This window comes from Carlito syrichta, unplaced genomic scaffold (genome assembly GCF_000164805.1).
Source record: "Carlito syrichta isolate Samal-C Ts95f unplaced genomic scaffold, Tarsius_syrichta-2.0.1 Scaffold287994, whole genome shotgun sequence".
Classification (NCBI taxonomy): domain Eukaryota; kingdom Metazoa; phylum Chordata; class Mammalia; order Primates; family Tarsiidae; genus Carlito; species Carlito syrichta.
This window is the reverse complement of record NW_007232090.1, coordinates 1-15,770: the sequence shown is the minus strand read 5'-3', so window position 1 is coordinate 15,770 and position 15,770 is coordinate 1. Positions and strand designations below refer to the sequence as shown.

Below are 15,770 nucleotides of genomic sequence, written 5' to 3'. Positions count from 1 at the left end.
GTGGAACACACAGATGCAGAAGTCTGACCATAATTATCTTATGGAGTCCACCCCCATTCATATATCTGGAAAAAAGCCCGAAGAGTTTCTTACCTTTGTGCTAAATAATGACAACTAGATAAGTTGAATATTATCAAGTCATGAAATGAACTGAAAATTACATAATAATTCAAATAGAAATGCACGTGTGTTGTTATATGCAAACATATTACAAATGATATAGATTAGGATTCTAGTATTAAGTTTTAGTTTCTTCCATGAAAAGTACTTTTGTGGCTAAGTTAAATGTAAGGCTAGTTCTTCATAATCCAGGTCAGGGTCGATGGGCCTGGTCCCTGTTCCACTTTACCCACAGCTCCTGCCTCTTCAGTCCGGCCCCGCCCCCGGCCCTAGCAAGGCCCCGCCCTCTCGCGTCCGGCCCCGCCCCCGGCCCTAGCAAGGCCCCGCCCTCTCGCGTCCGGCCCCGCCCCCGGCCCTAGCAAGGCCCCGCCCCCTCGCGTCCGGCCCCGCCCCCGGCCCTAGCAAGGCCCCGCCCTCTCGCGTCCGGCCCCGCCCCCGGCCCTAGCAAGGCCCCCCGGAGGGAGGCTGTGGACGCCACCCTACGGGGGGCTCTGGGCACTGTCCCTGGAGCCCAGCCAGGCCCCCTTCTTGCTACAGGTCCTGGATGTCGACTTGCGGGCGAGGCGGGTGGGTTTTGCCTCGGCCCCCTGGAGTCCTTTCCCCTCCCTGGGGCCTTACCCCGGCCCTTGTGGCCCTGGCCACGCCCCTTGCTCTTGGCCGTGCTGGGACTTCTTACTCTGTCCCCTGCTTTTCTCTGTCTCTCCACCCCGTTGCTTTGACCCCTTTTTCTGGCTTCTGGGATTATGCCCCTCACCCTGCCCGTGGCCCCCCACAATTCCTCCCCCCGGCTGGGGACTCTACCCCCTCCCCTTTTAGCTCTGACCCCACCCTCTGGTTCTGAGGCCAGCAGACGTCTGTCCTCTTCTTTGACTCCGCACCTGGGACGCGGGCCCGACTTTATCCACTGCTCTCGGGTGCACTGCCTACGCCCCCAGCCCTACAGGTGGTGCCCCTGAGGCTCCCACCCCTCTCTGAGCCCTTATGGCCACGCCCCCTCAGGAACCCCTGGGACTCCGCGATCCACCCCTGGATGGAGCCTCCCGCCACACCCTGCAGCCCTGCGCCTGGCCACGCCCCCTAGCCCCGAAAGCCTGGTCCTCCTGGGTTCGGGACGGGCCCTCCACGTGACCCCTAACGAGTCCGGCTCCCACAGATGTACGTGACTCTCGTGTTCCGCGTGAAGGGCTCCCGCCTGGTCAAACCCTCGCTCTGCCTGGCCCTGCTGTGCCCGGCCTTCCTGGTGGGCGTGGTCCGCGTGGCCGAGTACCGCAACCACTGGTCTGACGTGCTGGCCGGCTTCCTGACCGGGGTGGCCATCGCCACCTTTTTGGTGAGTCCCTCCCTAGCCATCCCAGCTTGGGAGACTCCTCGTGGGCCCTCTGCTCTGAGAAGCAGGACCGCACTATGGTAAAGGGTGTGGACCTGTGTGAACTTGGTTCAGTCCCTTAACCTGACCCTGCCTGGATGGTCTCATCTGTGAAATGGGATATCAGGACCAGGGTGAGGCACGGCCTTGAGTGCAGATTTTAGGAGGGTGCCCACTCAGCAACCAGCATTGATAATATGGGCTGGGCTGGGTGTGGTGACTCACCCCTGTAATCCCAGCACTTTGGGAGGCGGAGGCGAGAGGATTGCTGAGTGCAGGGGTTCCAGACCAGCCTGGGCAACTTGGTGAGATCTCTACAATAAAACAAAAAATTTGCCAGGTGTGGTGGCACATGCCTGTAGTTCCAGCTACTTGGAAGTTTGAGGCAGAAGGATCGCCTGAGCCCAGCAAGTCAAGGCTGAGGTGGCTGTGAGTGTGCCACTGCACTCCAGCATCAGTGACAGAGTGAGACTCCAAGTAAAATAATAATAATCATTATTATCAGCTGAATGCAGTGCCTCACAGCTGTAATTCCGGAACTTTGGGAGGCCAAGGCAGGAGGATTTCTTGATCCCAGGAGGTCAAAGCTGTGGTGAAATGTGATTGTGCCATTGCAATCCAGCCTGGGTGACAGAGACCCTGACTCAAAATAAAATAACTCCAAAAAGATGAATACTATTTTAATGAAGCATTTTAAAGAATAAAAATTGGCTAGGTACGGTGGCTTACAGTCATCATCCTTGCACTTTGGGAGGCTGAGGCAAGAGGATTGCTTGAGGCCAAGAGTTAGAGACCAGTCTGGACCACATAGCGAAACCCTGTCTCAATTAAAAAAAAAAAAATCTAAATTGGTTGATCTGATGATAGTGGGTTGTCAGAACTTATTCACATCAGTGTCACTGAAGTTGATATGCAACCCCCCCACTGATAAATTTGACTGACGAAAAAAAAAAATCAAAATTAATACAAAACTACCACAATGCATAGAACATAAAAATGTTAAAGAAGGGATCATATCCTGCCCCTGTGCAACTCAGTCTCACTTCACCCTAGTCTGGCCCTGTGGGATAAATAAAGCACCCACCCAAGAGCAGTAAGCTTGGCACACAGTAAGCACTAGCCGCTTATGAGAACCCGAGCCTCAGTTTCCTTATCTGAAACATGGGGATGGTGCCGACATAATGCCTGCATGATTGGCTCCAGCCTCAACATTCCCCTCTTCCCCTGTCCCAGGTCACCTGTGTCGTGCACAACTTCCAGAGCCGGCCACCCTCTGGCCGAAGGCTCTCCCCCTGGGAAGACCTGGGTCAAGCCCCCACCATGGACAGCCCCCTCGAAAAGTTAAGTGTGGCCCAGGTAAGGGGGGCTGGGGGCACTCCCGGCTGGAGAGGGAGGTGGGCGGAGGGGGCCCAAGGAGGCAGGAAGTCAGGGAGCCTTGGGGAACTTGGGACCATGGGGAGGTGAAGGGATTGCCCATCTCTGTGGATACGGGGCCTGGGAGGAGCTCACTATTGAAGGAGACGGACCCCTTATCCCTCCGGAGGGGTCACCACCAATCCTGAGAACTCTGGTTGTCTTGTCCTTGGGACTCTCGGCCTGATGAGCCCCTCGTGGCCATGGCCGGTGAGGCCCAGAGGGCCGCTAGCCCTCTCCTCTGCCTCTTTGTCTCAGGAACCCGAGGCCTGCAGGCCGCATTCGACACCGGCACGGCTCACCCCATCCAGTGAGTGTTGAGGGAGTGAGGGGATAAACAGGGGAACTTACAGGTGGGCGACCACGACCGGGTTGCCTCTCCAACTTTCTGATCCCCTGATCTCTGACTCCTGACCCCCAGAGCCGCAGAACTGTGCCCGCCGTGGCCACCTGATCCCCAGCTGCGTGTCCTCCAGGGCCCCAGCCATGTGTTCGTCGCCCCGTGTGCCCCGTCCTCGGTTGAGGTCTGAGCCGACACCCCTGCCTCTGCCCCTGCCCCTGCCCGCGCCCGCCCCCAGCCAGGGCCCCTCCCCTTCCTCCCCTGGACCTGGGGGGCCAGGCGGGGGTGGTGGCCGTGGCCGTAAGCTACTGCTGCCCACGCCCCTGCTGCGGGACCTGTACACTCTGAGTGGACTCTACCCCTCCCCCTTCCACCGGGACAACTTCAGCCCCTACCTGTTTGCCAGCCGTGACCACCTGCTGTGAGGCCCAACCACCCACCCAGAACGTGCCCAGGCCCCATTTCTTCCCCGCCACGCGTGTGTGTGCGTGTGCCACGTGAGTGCCAAAGCCCTCTGCCCCCCCAAGCCGGCCAAACCCAGACACGACGAGATGGCTGGAGGGACATTTGGGAGATTCCTGCCTCTCTTGCCCTCTGGGACATCCCAGTGAGCCAAGGTGCGAGGTGGGCCCGTGCCCTTCAGATAGTCCTTTTAAGGGCCACACCCGACCCCACTGGCCACTGCCCAGCCAACCAGGGCCCCCAGTTCTCAGGATTCTACCCAAAAGGAGGGAGCTCCGGCCAATGGGAGCCTCCCCTCACTCTTAGAATCCTCAGGCAAGAGGTCAGCTCCAGCCAGGGTCCCGTCTGAACAGCCCATAGGAGCCCTTGGTTGCCAGACTTCTAGAGTGGGTGGGTATGATTCCAGTCAATGGGGGACCGCCCGTGTCTAAGCATGTGTGAGGGAGAGGGGGGAGACGAGGGCGTTCTTTGTCGTCAAGTCCTCGCTCAGAATCGGGAGTCCAGATGTAGGGTGGGGGGCAGGTTCCCCCATGACAGGGTCCCTGGGGCACCCCCCTTCTTCGTCCCTCCCCTGTGAGCAACCTCTTACCCGGCCCCTCCTTACCCCCTACTTAAGCAGGACTTGCCCCAGGTCAAAGGTTTTGGGGCTCAGGGTGCTGTGTCTCCCCTTGCCTGTGCCCAGGTCACCCCAACCCTCCTGCTACTTATTAGGGCTGTGGAAAAGGATTTTTTTTCTGGGAACCCACCCCTTCCTTCCCTCTTCCCCTCATGCCTCAGCCTTGTGCAGGGGATATGGGCAGAGCAGAGGGTCTCCCTTCCCCTGGATGGCCAAAGGCAACAGGCAGAGGAGACACTGCCCCCCCTTCCTGCCCCCTCCTCATCTTTAATAAAAGACCTGTTTGTAACAGAAGTTTGGCCACCTGCCTTCCTCCCCCGGGTTGGGGGGTGTGGAGGGCTGGTGTCTGGAGCTGGGTGTGGGTGTATTGCTGCAGTGTATCTGAGGACGATGGTAGAGAGGCGGGGTGAAACCACGGGGCTGGCAACTTGGGCCAGGACTCGGCGTGTCTTGACTGTGTGCTCTCAGGAAAGTTAATTAACCTCTCTGTGCTCGTTTCTTCCCCTGCCAAATGCAGACAACCCCTCAAGCCACCAAGGCACACAAACACACAGTGAGGGGCCTTACCTGCCTGGGTGTCTGACCATGGCTAGGGTGCAGGGGCATGGGATTACTGTGAGGACCCTGTGGGGGTCTTGAGAGTGATGGGGGGACCCTGAGGGGCACCAGGAACCTTCAAGACCAACACCTGGTTGTATGGATGAGGGCAGGAGGGCCGGTTACTAGGATGTGCCAAGTCCCAAGCCCCTGAGAACTCATCAGAGACGAGGGCTGGAGGCACCGGCTGTGGCTCTGCGGGACTTCGGACGTGCCATTTGGGACCCAGAGTCAGCCCGGAACCAGGAAAGGGGAGTCTGCATCCCTCCTTTCCCCATTCATCGATCCGTCCATCCATCCATCCATCCATCCATTCTTTCATTCATTCAGCACACACCATGGCACCCACTGTGTGCCAGGATGTCTTTGTCTGGGCCACTGAAACAAAACACCACAGACTAGGCGGCTTATAAGCAACAGAAACTCATTTCTCACAGGCGTGGAGGCCGCTAAGTTCAAGGTCAAGACCTCAGCTGATTCCATGGGCCCTCTTCCCATTTGACACCATCTGGCGATAGTTACTTGGCAGTGGGGTGAAGGAGCTCTCTGGGGCCTTTTGATAAAGGCACTCATCCCTTTCCTCAGGGCGCTGTCCTAACGGTCTAGCCACCTCCCAAGGGCCCCATCACCTTGGGGATTTGAACATATGAATTTGGGAGGACACAAACACTCAGCCCCATAGAACAGGTGCTGTTAGGCACAGGAACCATAGCAGTGAACAGAACAGACATGAATCTCTGCCCTCATAGATGTGAGTATTCCAACATGTGAGAGACAATGAACAAGATAAATAAGCCATAAACAGGTCCACAATTCCAAATTTTGTAAAGTCTGAAAACTGGGCCAGGCATGGTGGCTCATGCTTGTAATCCCAGAATTTGGGGAGGCAGAGATAGGAGGAGCTTGAGATCAGCCTGGACAAAATAGCAAGACCCCATAGCTATAAAAAATATATACATATAGAGGGCTGGGCACGGTGGCTCATGTCTGTAATCCCAGCACTGTGGGAGACGGAGGCGAGAAGATTGCCTGAGCCTGCAGCTACTTGGAAGACTGAGGCAGAAGGATTGCCTGAGCAACACAGGTCTAGGCTGCAGTGGCCATGAGCAGCATGCCACTGCGCTCCACGCTGGGCAACACAGTGAACTCTGACTCAAACAAACAAACAAACAAACAAGAAAGGTCGGGCCCAGTGGCTCAGCCTGTAATCCTAGCACTTTGGGAGACAGAGGTGAGAGGATTGCCTGAACCCAGGGTTCGAGACCAGCCTGGGTTACTTGGCAAGACGTCATCTCTACAATAAATCAAAAAATTAGACTGGGTTCGGTGACTCGACCTGTAATCCCAGCTCTTTGGGAGGCTGAGGCGAGTGGATTGCCTGAGCCCAAAGGTTCGAGACCAGCCCTGGCAACTTGGTGAGACCTTGTCTCTATCATAAATAAAAAATTAGCTGGGTGTAGGAGGGCGTGCCTGTAGACTTGGAAGGCTGAGGCAGAAGGATCGCCTGAGCCCAGCAGGTCGAGGCTGCGGTGGCCGGGAGCGTGCCACTGCCCTCCAGCCTGGGCGACAGAATGAGACTCTGACTCAATAATAATAATAATACAAATAAAATAAAAGAGAGTAGTCGTCTGAAAAGTTCTCTCTGGGACGACTCTGACATGCAGGCGGGGAAAAAGGCAGGCGTGCAAATATCTAATGGGGGTGGGACACGTAGCGTTCCGGGGAAGGGGAATAGCGAGTGCAAAGGCCCTGGGGTGGGAGAGAGCCCCCGTGTCTGGGGAGCTGGGAGCAGGTCTGTGTAGCTGGCGCCAGAGGGATGGAGGGGGCGGTGGAGAGGCTGGTCCTGGGTCACGGGGGACGAGGCGGAAGTTCAGCTGAAGGCCGAGGACAGATAGGATCATGGTGCTCCCCGCTCGACCGACCAAGGCTTCGGTTTCAGAGCTCACACGCCTGGGACCCGCGGTCCTTCCTGGTCCGCTCGGGCAAAGGCTCAGCACTGCGGACAGCGCCTCCGCGCAGCCCCGCGGGCGCTGTCCGCGGTGCTGATTCCGGCCGCCAGCGGGGACGGGAAGGACCGCCCTGGCCTTGCCCCGTTCCCACCCCGGGATGGACGGTCTTCGGTAGCACTTAGGAGAACCCAGACTCGTCTGTGCTTCTTCCAAAGATTCTCGACGCGTTCCTGAGGGTCTCACAGCACCTCAAACTCACCTCGACCAACCCAGAGCCCTGATTCAGAATGTAAGTCGGCCCACGACCCTCCTAAGTGCAAAGCCCTCCATAGCTCTCCACGGCACTCAAGAAAAAGGCAACCTTCTCCTCATGCCTCAGGAGAGGCACCTGCTGGTCTCTCCCCAAGGAAAGCTCTCCCGTGTATGTGCATGATTCTCTCCCTGACCTCCTTCAAGCCTTTTCTCAAATGTCACCTTCCCAGTGAAGCTTGTCCCAGTCACCCCATTCAAAATTGCAAAACAGGCTAGGCACCGTGGCTTACGCCTGTAATCCCAGCACTTTGAGAGGCCGAGGAGGGAGGATTGTCTGAGGCCCGAAGTTCTAAACAAGCCTGGGCAACATGGTGAGACTCATTTCTACATTAAAAAAAAAAAAAACTTTAAAAGCCAGATGTGGTGGCACGGGCTTGTAGTTCCAGCTACTTGGAAGGCTGAGGTGGAAGGATTGTCTGAGCCCAGCAGATTGAGGCTGTGGTAGTCGTGGGCGTACCATTGCTCTCCAGCCTAGGTGGCAGAGTGAGATTTCAACAACATTTTTTTTTTTAAGAGATGGGAGGCCAGGCACGGTGGCTTATGCCTGTAATCCCAGCACTTTGGGAGGCAGGGACTAGAGGATTGCCTGAGTGCAGGGGTTTGAGACCAGCCTGGACACCTTGGCGAGACCTCGTCTCCACAATAAATAAAAAAAAAGTAGCCGGGCGTGGTGGCTAGAGCCTGTGGTTCCAACTACTTGGAAGACTGAGGTGGAGGGATCATCTTCCAGCAGGTCAAGGCTGCGGTGGCCGTGAGCAGTGTGCCACTGCACTCCGGCCTGGGCAACAGAGACTCTGACTCAAAAGAGAGAGAGAGAGACAGAGAGAGAGAGAGAGAGAGAGAGAGAGAGAGAGAGAGACTTGGTAGGCATGTGCCGCCTCATCTGGCTAATTTTTTCCCCCTCAATTTTGTGTAGCGAAGGGGTCTCATCATGCTGCCCAGGCTGGTCTCAAGCGATTCTCCTGCCTTGTTTTCTCAAAGTGCTGGGATTACAGGTGTGACGCCGGGTTGGGCTGAGGTGATGTATTTAGCAATGCAATTTAGCAGTGTGCCTCATGGTGTGTGTGTCTTTGTGCAGTGGCAATGGCAAAGTGGCGTGTTTGTGCAAGAGTAAAAGTGTGGGCGTGTGGATGTGGGACCGAATGTGTATGGGTACTTTGTATCAGGGCAGGGTAGAGCTATATGCTTGTGGGTGATGGGGATTCTGAAAGTGGATCTAGGCAGAGATGCCATGGCGTGTGTGTGTGAGTGAGTGAGTGTGTGTGTGTGTGTGTGTGTGTGTGTGTGTGTGTGTGTGTGTGTGTGTGTAGTGTGCAGTGCCCAGCTGCGAGAGTGGGTGTGTTGGGGGGTGTTGTGGAGCTGTTCTCTGGCCCCAGAGGGAGAGAAAAAGCCCAGGAAATCTCAGTTCCGCGCTGCCCTGGGTCTCCAGGCAACGGCACCACTTTGAAGTTACCAGGAGACGAGGTTGCCTGGGCAACACAGGCGTGAGTGGCAGCTCCGGGGCGAAGTCTGGGTGAGGAGACCCAGCCAGGGATCACGATCACTCCCTTTGCTCCTCCCTCTCTCCCAGTTTCTCATCAACCCCACATGCCTTCCTTCATTGAGCTAACGAGCATATATTTGAGAACCCACAATGTGCTAGGTACTATTCTGGGTGCTGGAGAGACAGAAGTGAACAAGACAAACAAGGTCCCTGCTGTGTCTCTGTCTCTTCAGTCGGTCCCCGACTTTGGTCTATGGCTCCACCTTCCCCAGTACCACAAGCAAGACCCAGGAAGCCCCAAGGCCAGTGAGAAAGTAGGTTGACGGCCCTTTTCTCACAGACCTTCAGAAATGGCTGCAATGTTCTGCACACGAGTGTCCCAGGTCTGTGACCCCTGACCCACGCTCGGCCCAGACTCAGGTGCACAGAAGGACAAGCACATAGCTCGTGTCTGACTCCACCTCTCAGTTGTAATTGGGTAACACCAGCAAAAACCACACAAACTCACGCCCGTCACCATGTCTCCCGCTACATCAACAAGCTCCATTTTATGGGAGGGCAAACTGAGGCTAGGAGACTTTAATATGTCCATGATTTGGGCCTGCTCCCTCCGACTCTCAACCTTTATATTTCTCTGACTAGCTTATCAGCTCACAAAAATAGTACTCGTGCGGCTTCCGCCAGCAGCCTCCCTCGGGGAAAAGTCACCTCTCTCTGGAACGCCCTCATTCCTGCACGCGCAGACTAGGTTATAACCATTTGCCCATTTCACCAGGGAGGCGCTAGACAGGCCGGCCTAATTTGATGGACAGATCCACAGACCAATGGAGAAGATAAATGCGCCATAACCAATGAGGCCTCAGCTCAGGCGGGACTAAAGCTGGAAACACGCCACCGATTGGACAGAGGCACGTTGCGAATGGCGGAGACGCTGAGACGGGTGCTAAGTCGGGGCAGCGCGGCCTGGTCCGGAGAGGCGGTCACGGTTGAGGCCGGATCGCCTTTGCTGCTGCTTGGCGTTCCAGCCTCTGGAAAAACAGCACTGCTATTCGCGGCGGCCCTGGAGGCGGCGGGGGAGGGTCGAGGCCCAGTTCTTTTCCTGACCCGGAGGCCTCTTCAAAGCCTCCCCCGCGGAGTCGGAGCGGCGCTCGACCCGAGGCGACTCCAGGTAGCTTCGGGGAGGGACAATAGGCGTCCTGGCCAATGGCGGGGCGGATCGGAGGTTGAGTGACAGGTAAGCAAGCCAGTGGTGGGGACAGTGGAAGAAAGGCGAGTCGAAGAAGCCATGATGGGGTGGAGCCGGGTATGCGCGAGGGCTGGGACCGGGCGGAGCTGAGTTCAGAGTGAGTGAGAGTCCAGCCAATGACCGGCGGTGTCCGCTGGTGGGCGGGGGGGGCGGCGCCCAAAGCGTGGAATCGGGGCGATTGGGGAAGGGTGGGCCAAACTTGGGTCTAGTCCGGACAGGACTTGGTTCCAGTGGAGTCCGGGGTGGGATCTGAGGGCGCCGGGGGCCGGTTTTCTGCGGAAAGGCTGCCCCGGAGATTTGGCATTAAAGCACGACTTTAATGCTTCAAAGGCGGGATGAGTGTGGTGAAAGAGAGGTCAATACTCATGGAAGGAGTGGGAGGAGGAAAAGAAAAGGGGGATAAATACAGGATATTTGACAGCTCTGAGCGCTTCCTCCCGGAACCTGCTGTCTGGGGAGTGAGAGCCTCGTCCGGGAGAGGAGGCGAGGAAGCCGTCTGTCGTCGCGGAGAAGCAGGTTGGCCGTTGCGGGTGCCACGTCGCTGAAGCCGGCCCTTCCCTTCTTTCTCGCTCCAGAAGGTCCGCTTCCAGTACCCACCCTCGACCCGAGAGCTTCTGCGGCTCCTGTGCTCTGCCCATGAGGCCCCGGGGCCCGCCCCCTCCCTTCTGCTGCTCGATGGCCTGGAGGAGTACCTAGCGGACGAGCCGGGGCCCCAGGAAGCCGTCTACCTGGCTGCCCTGCTTCTGGACACAGCCGCCCACTTCAGCCGCCGGCTGGGGCCCGGCCGGGACTGTGGGCTCATGGTAGCCCTCCAGACCCAGGAGGAGGCAGACAGTGGGGACGCCCTGCAGCTCGCCCTGCTCCAGCGGTATTTTCCTGCTCAGTGTTGGCTGCAGCCGGATGCGCCAGTCCCCCGAGAGCACGGTGTCCGCGCCTGCCTGGAGCCAGGCGGGCTGGGCCCCAGGACCGAGTGGTGGGTGACTTTCCAACCAAATGGAGAAATGATGACCACCCCGTGGCCCACCCGTGCTGGAGACTTCAGCTCAGCCGAGGGGTCAAGCTCCAGAGCCCATCCCTGACGACCCCTCTGTGCCTCAGTTTCCCACGGCTGGAATATGTACCTCAGGGGCATGTGCAGATACAAACACCTAAATAATATAAAGTGCTTTTTCTCTGTAAAAATAGAATTATTCCCCGGTGTGGTGGCTCACACCTGTTATCCCAGCACTTTGGGAGGCTGAGGCAGGAGAACTGCTTGAACCCAGGAGTTTGAGACCAGCCTGGACAACATAGCGAGACCCTATCTCTGCCCGAGAAATTAGCATTATTATGTACATATTATGCCCAGCTACCTTACTGTTTACTTTTGCTGTTTTAAACCTTCATGGAAGAGTTTCATGATAAATGTAATCTTCCGAGGCGCCCTTCTTTTTCCAGTCAACGTTGTTACTAAGATTCAGCCTCATTGTTTAGTTCACTCCTTTTTCCATGTTGCATATAATTACATGGGTGACTATACCCAAATTTATATCAGGTTGCCTTATTGCCGTGAATATTCTTGTACTCATGTCCTGGTAATGTGTGTTTTTGTGTTAAATACCAAGACATGAATCAACGTTTGTATACCTAACCCTGAATTGTACCCCAAATCTTTATAATAAAAAAAAAAGTGGAATTGCTGGAGCATAAGTTAAGCTTTTTTAGATTATGCAAATTTTAAAAAGTAGTTAAACCAGAACACTCACTGAGTCACTTGATGACACCAAGTGTCATCAGAGTGCTTTCTGAGAACATGACCTGATTCAGAATAAAGACCTATGAATTATTGTTGGCATTATTTATTGGTGGCAGAGACTAGGTAGAAACTTACTAGATAGTTTTCCTCTTCCTGAATGTACAAGTAAACACATTTCATAGACTTTTATGGGTCTAGCTGAGGTCATGTGACTATTTCTCGTCAATGAAATGTAAGGAGAGAGAGCCCATTTCCCGGCCTGACCCCTAAAATGACCAGTGGAATCTTTCACTTTCTCTTTCTTGTTGACTGACAGGATGTAAAGGATCCATCTAAAGACCCCAGGGTGAGACAACCCCCTTGGGTCCCCTCCCACTATGGGAGCTCTTCTCTCAATAAATCCTGCTTTTTAAAAAAATAAATAACCTCAGGGTGACCCTAAGGGAAAGTGAAGGTACTGACTGGAAGAGTCTGGGCTTCTGCTTCATCTCAGCGATGGCTGCCCATCTGTCTGAATCCAATATCAGAGAGAGCTGGATATGGTAGTTCACGCCTGTAACCCTGGCACTTTTGGAGGCCAAAAGAGGATTGCCTGAGCCCAGGGGTTTGAAGGCAGCCTAGGCAACTTGGTGAGACTTCATCTCTACAGTATTTTTTAAAAAATCAGGCTGGGCGCGGTGGCTCAAGCCTCTAATCCCAGCACTTTGGAAGCCTGAGGCAAGACGATTGCCTGAGCTCAGGGGTTCGAGACCAGCCTGGACAACTTGGTGAGACCTCATCTCTACAATAAGTAAACAAATTAGCTGGGTATAGTAGCACGCGCCTGTAATTTCAGCTACTTGGAAGGCTGAGGCGGAAGGATCACCTGAGCCTAGCAGGTTGAGGCTGCCGTGGCCTTGAGCATGCCACTGTACTCCAGCCAGAGCGACAGAGTGAGACACCAACTCAAAAAAAAAAAAAAAAAAGTACCTGGGAATAGTGGCACATGCCTATAGCTCCAGCTACTTGGAAGGCTGAGGTGAAAGGATCACCTGAACCCAGCAGGTTGAGGCTGCAGTGGCTGTGAGAATGTCACTGCATTCCAGCCTGAGTAACAGAATGAGACCGACTCAAAGAAAAAAAAATCAGAGAGAAACTGCTTAATGTGTTAAGCCACTAAGACCTAGGAGTTGTTTGTTACAGCAGCTGGCGAAATGTATATGGACTCATTTATTTTATTACGATTAGTATTCAGATTGCAGGTCCAGAACTTCAGACTGAGCTCCAGGACTTTAACAGCTGTCCTTATGGCCTAGGCCCAGGGAAAGATGGGGTTTACAGGATGTTTGTAGAAATCATGGTAGAAAAACATGCATATATACAAATATATACAAAAAGAAACAGTACATATTTCAAAATACTGCAAGGTTCTGATTTCCTGAGCCAGATGGGCTGAGAAGATAGCCAAAGTCAGTAACGCCCCCAGCCCTGAAGGAGGCCTCATCATTCCTGTTTAATAAGGCTTTGGCCTGCACTGGCACTTGAGATTGAGTCCCTGAGTATCTGCAGGCTGGTGTCCTAGGAGCAGGCCACATAGCTGGGGGGTGGAGGCTCAGGGGCTGCGATGAGACTGTTCTCATAAGGGTTGGTGTAGGGGCCATCAGATGAGCCCCCCTGGGCTTCCTGGGAGCCCCCTGAGCTGTAGTCAGTTGAGATGCCAGAGTCAGACACCACGAGGTACAGGTACTTTAGGTGGGGAGGGGTGGGTGGCAGCTCAGGGGGCAGTGCCCGTGGGCGCAAGAGCTGAGAACTGGGGTCCAGTATGGTATACTCAAAGCTGGCAGCAGAGGTCCCCTCTGGGTTGGGCTTCAAGGCCAAGGCCGAAGAGCAGGAGGATGCTTCTGTGCCCTCATCCATGGCCACTGCATCCACACAGCCACCAGGCCCTAGGAGGCCCTCACTGGGCGGGCTCCTGGGCAACAGCCATGTGTCCAGCACAAGGTAGGTGTCCTGGGCTTGCTCAATGCCCACTGGCTCCAGCTGGGGCCCCTCACCATCTGCCCCTGGCTCCACTGCCTGTGTCTCCCCCCAGCAGCGCTCAGAGAGGACTTCCAGGGGGGCAGAAGGGTCTTCCGTGAAGGGGGTGCAGGGGCTCCACCACAGACAGCCATCGTTCTGGTACAGCCACAGCTGAGGAAACAGCACCAGCTGCTCAGGGGTCTGGGGTGAGGCTGCAGGGACTCCCCAAGCGGTGACGGGACAACCAGGTCACCTACCTGGAAGTTACCCTTGTGGGTGGTGAAGAGGCCTTCAAACTCACTCTCGGGACTCGGGATGCCAGGCCAGATCTTCTGCTTCAGAGCCCTTTGGAAACCGGTAGAAATGTGACTCACTGAACACTCACCACAACCCCCTCAGCTCCCAGTCGCAAGGGCTCAGATACTCCTGGTTCCCGTCAGGAGGCACAGGGGTGCATCAGGGCTGAGGAGCAGGGGCTTTGGCTGAAGGGTAACAGGAGTAGAGTTCTGAAGGGTGCCTAGGAGTTCGAAACACACTGATCATGCTCCCTTTAACCCTGGAGGCCCATGGATGGAAGACCATGATGCCACTCTCCTCCTCACTCCTTTCCCAAGGTTCCCCAAGGCATTCGGAATAAAATCCAGACTCCTCCCCACAGCCCTGCAAAGGCTCTGCGTGACTTGACCCGTCACCTCCCTTACCTCATTGTCCTTCACATACACACACTGTTCTACCCAAATGGCAGTTCCTGAAGCTGCTTCGGTGTTCCAAAGTCATTCCCGCCTCAGGGTCTTCGCACTTGCTGTCACTTCTCTCTACTTTTCACATGGCTACTTCCTTGCAACCTTTAGGTTTTGGCTCTGCTGTCACCTCTTCCCAGAGGCCTCCCCTGACTGCTCTGCTATGTCCCCATGTCCTGTTTGTTTCTGTGTTATCACTTATCACAATTCATAACCAAATATTTGTTGACTCCCTTGCTTGCTGACTTGACTGTGAGGTCCAGTAGGTCAGGGACTTGTGGTCAGGGTCTGACTGGGTCTCTGCTCTCTCTCCAGGACCTAGCACATAGCTGGTGCTCAGTATGTATTTTCCAACCAAGTAGATTCACAAGGCCATGAAAGACAGCTAGAAAACTGCTGCCAGCATAGTGGCTCACACCTGTCATCCCAGCACTTTGGAAGGCCGAGGCGAGAGGACCGCCTGAGCCCACAGGTTCCAGACCAGCCTGGGCAACTTGGCGAGACCTCATCTCTACAATAAATTAAAAAATTAGCTAGGCATGACGGCACATGCCTGTGGTTCCAGCTACTTGGAAGGCCGAGGGGGAAGGATCACCTGAGACCAGCAGATCAAGGCTGTGGTGGCGGTGAACATGCCACTGCACTCCAGCCTGGGCGACAGAGTGAGACCCAGACTCAAAAGAAAAAAAAAAGAAAATTTCTGAGCAGACAAGGCAGGAAGGGCATTCCAGGCAGAGGGAACAATATGTGCAAAGACTTGGGAGTATGAAGCGACATGGTGTGTGCTTGGAATTACAGATACCTCGGGATGACTGGTCAGGTCATAAAGTATCTGAAGAGGAGCTTGACCACAGGGGAGGAGAGGCGTTCGGGGGCTTAAATCCTCCCACTAAACCACTCGGTTGATTTTACAAAGTTGACGACATGGGGAAAAGAAATTAGCAAAGGAACCCAAGAAGTGGCAGCAGGGGATGCAGAAGGGAAAACCAGGTGAATGTCCCCAGGGGCAGAACACTGTAACACAGAGTCTGGGTCTGGCCTGGCATGCATCCCAGCCCGGCCACCGCTCTTCGCCGTGTGACCCGGGGCAAGCGGGCACCCCTCCCCGAGCCTAGGTTTCCGGAGTGAGAGACATGGGTGGGAGGAGTCCGGGCCAAGGGCCCGACGGGGTCTCACCGGCGGTGGGAGAGCAGGGCGAGCACGGCCAGCAGCAGCAGGATGAGCACGAGGATGAGAGAGAGCGTCAGGATGAGGGGGTCCAGGTCTGGGAGGCGGGGAGGAGGTCAGGGCGGCGGCCGGCCCCGTGTCTCGCCCCGACGCCTCCTCTGCCCGCTCCTGGGCCTCACCGCTGGCTGTCAGCAGCGACACGGGCTCCGACCAGGCGCTCCAGAAG

General features: G+C 55.5%; 3 protein-coding genes across 5 annotated transcripts in view; 2 read left to right on the top strand and 1 right to left on the bottom strand.

Moving 5' to 3' along the window:
- Positions 1-4,611, top strand: part of PLPPR2 (phospholipid phosphatase related 2) — a 9,102-nt gene extending 4,491 nt beyond the window's left edge. For 2 of the 3 annotated variants that reach the window (XM_021710069.1, XM_008053253.2), the window contains exons 6-9: positions 1,274-1,450; positions 2,720-2,842; positions 3,158-3,209; positions 3,321-4,611. In XM_021710069.1, coding sequence (XP_021565744.1) covers positions 1,274-1,450; positions 2,720-2,842; positions 3,158-3,209; positions 3,321-3,664 — 696 coding nt within the window. In that variant the 3' untranslated portion in view covers positions 3,665-4,611. The remainder of the gene's footprint in view (positions 1-1,273; positions 1,451-2,719; positions 2,843-3,157; positions 3,210-3,320) is intronic. The other variant, XM_008053252.1, reaches the window with a different exon arrangement.
- Positions 4,612-9,577: 4,966 nt separating this feature from the next.
- SWSAP1 (SWIM-type zinc finger 7 associated protein 1) lies at positions 9,578-11,553 on the top strand. The gene is made up of 2 exons (XM_008053259.2): positions 9,578-9,826; positions 10,480-11,553. The coding sequence occupies exons 1-2, from the start codon at positions 9,578-9,580 to the stop codon at positions 10,981-10,983; spliced, it is 753 nt and encodes a 250-aa protein (XP_008051450.1). The 3' UTR covers positions 10,984-11,553.
- Positions 11,554-12,989: 1,436 nt separating this feature from the next.
- EPOR (erythropoietin receptor) lies at positions 12,990-15,766 on the bottom strand (the record flags this gene model as incomplete). The annotated part of the gene is made up of 4 exons (XM_008053258.2): positions 12,990-13,808; positions 13,895-13,982; positions 15,554-15,641; positions 15,724-15,766. Coding segments are annotated over 4 exons (831 nt in total), but the record flags the coding sequence as incomplete, so codon positions are not given.
- Between the last annotated feature and the right edge of the window lie 4 nt (positions 15,767-15,770).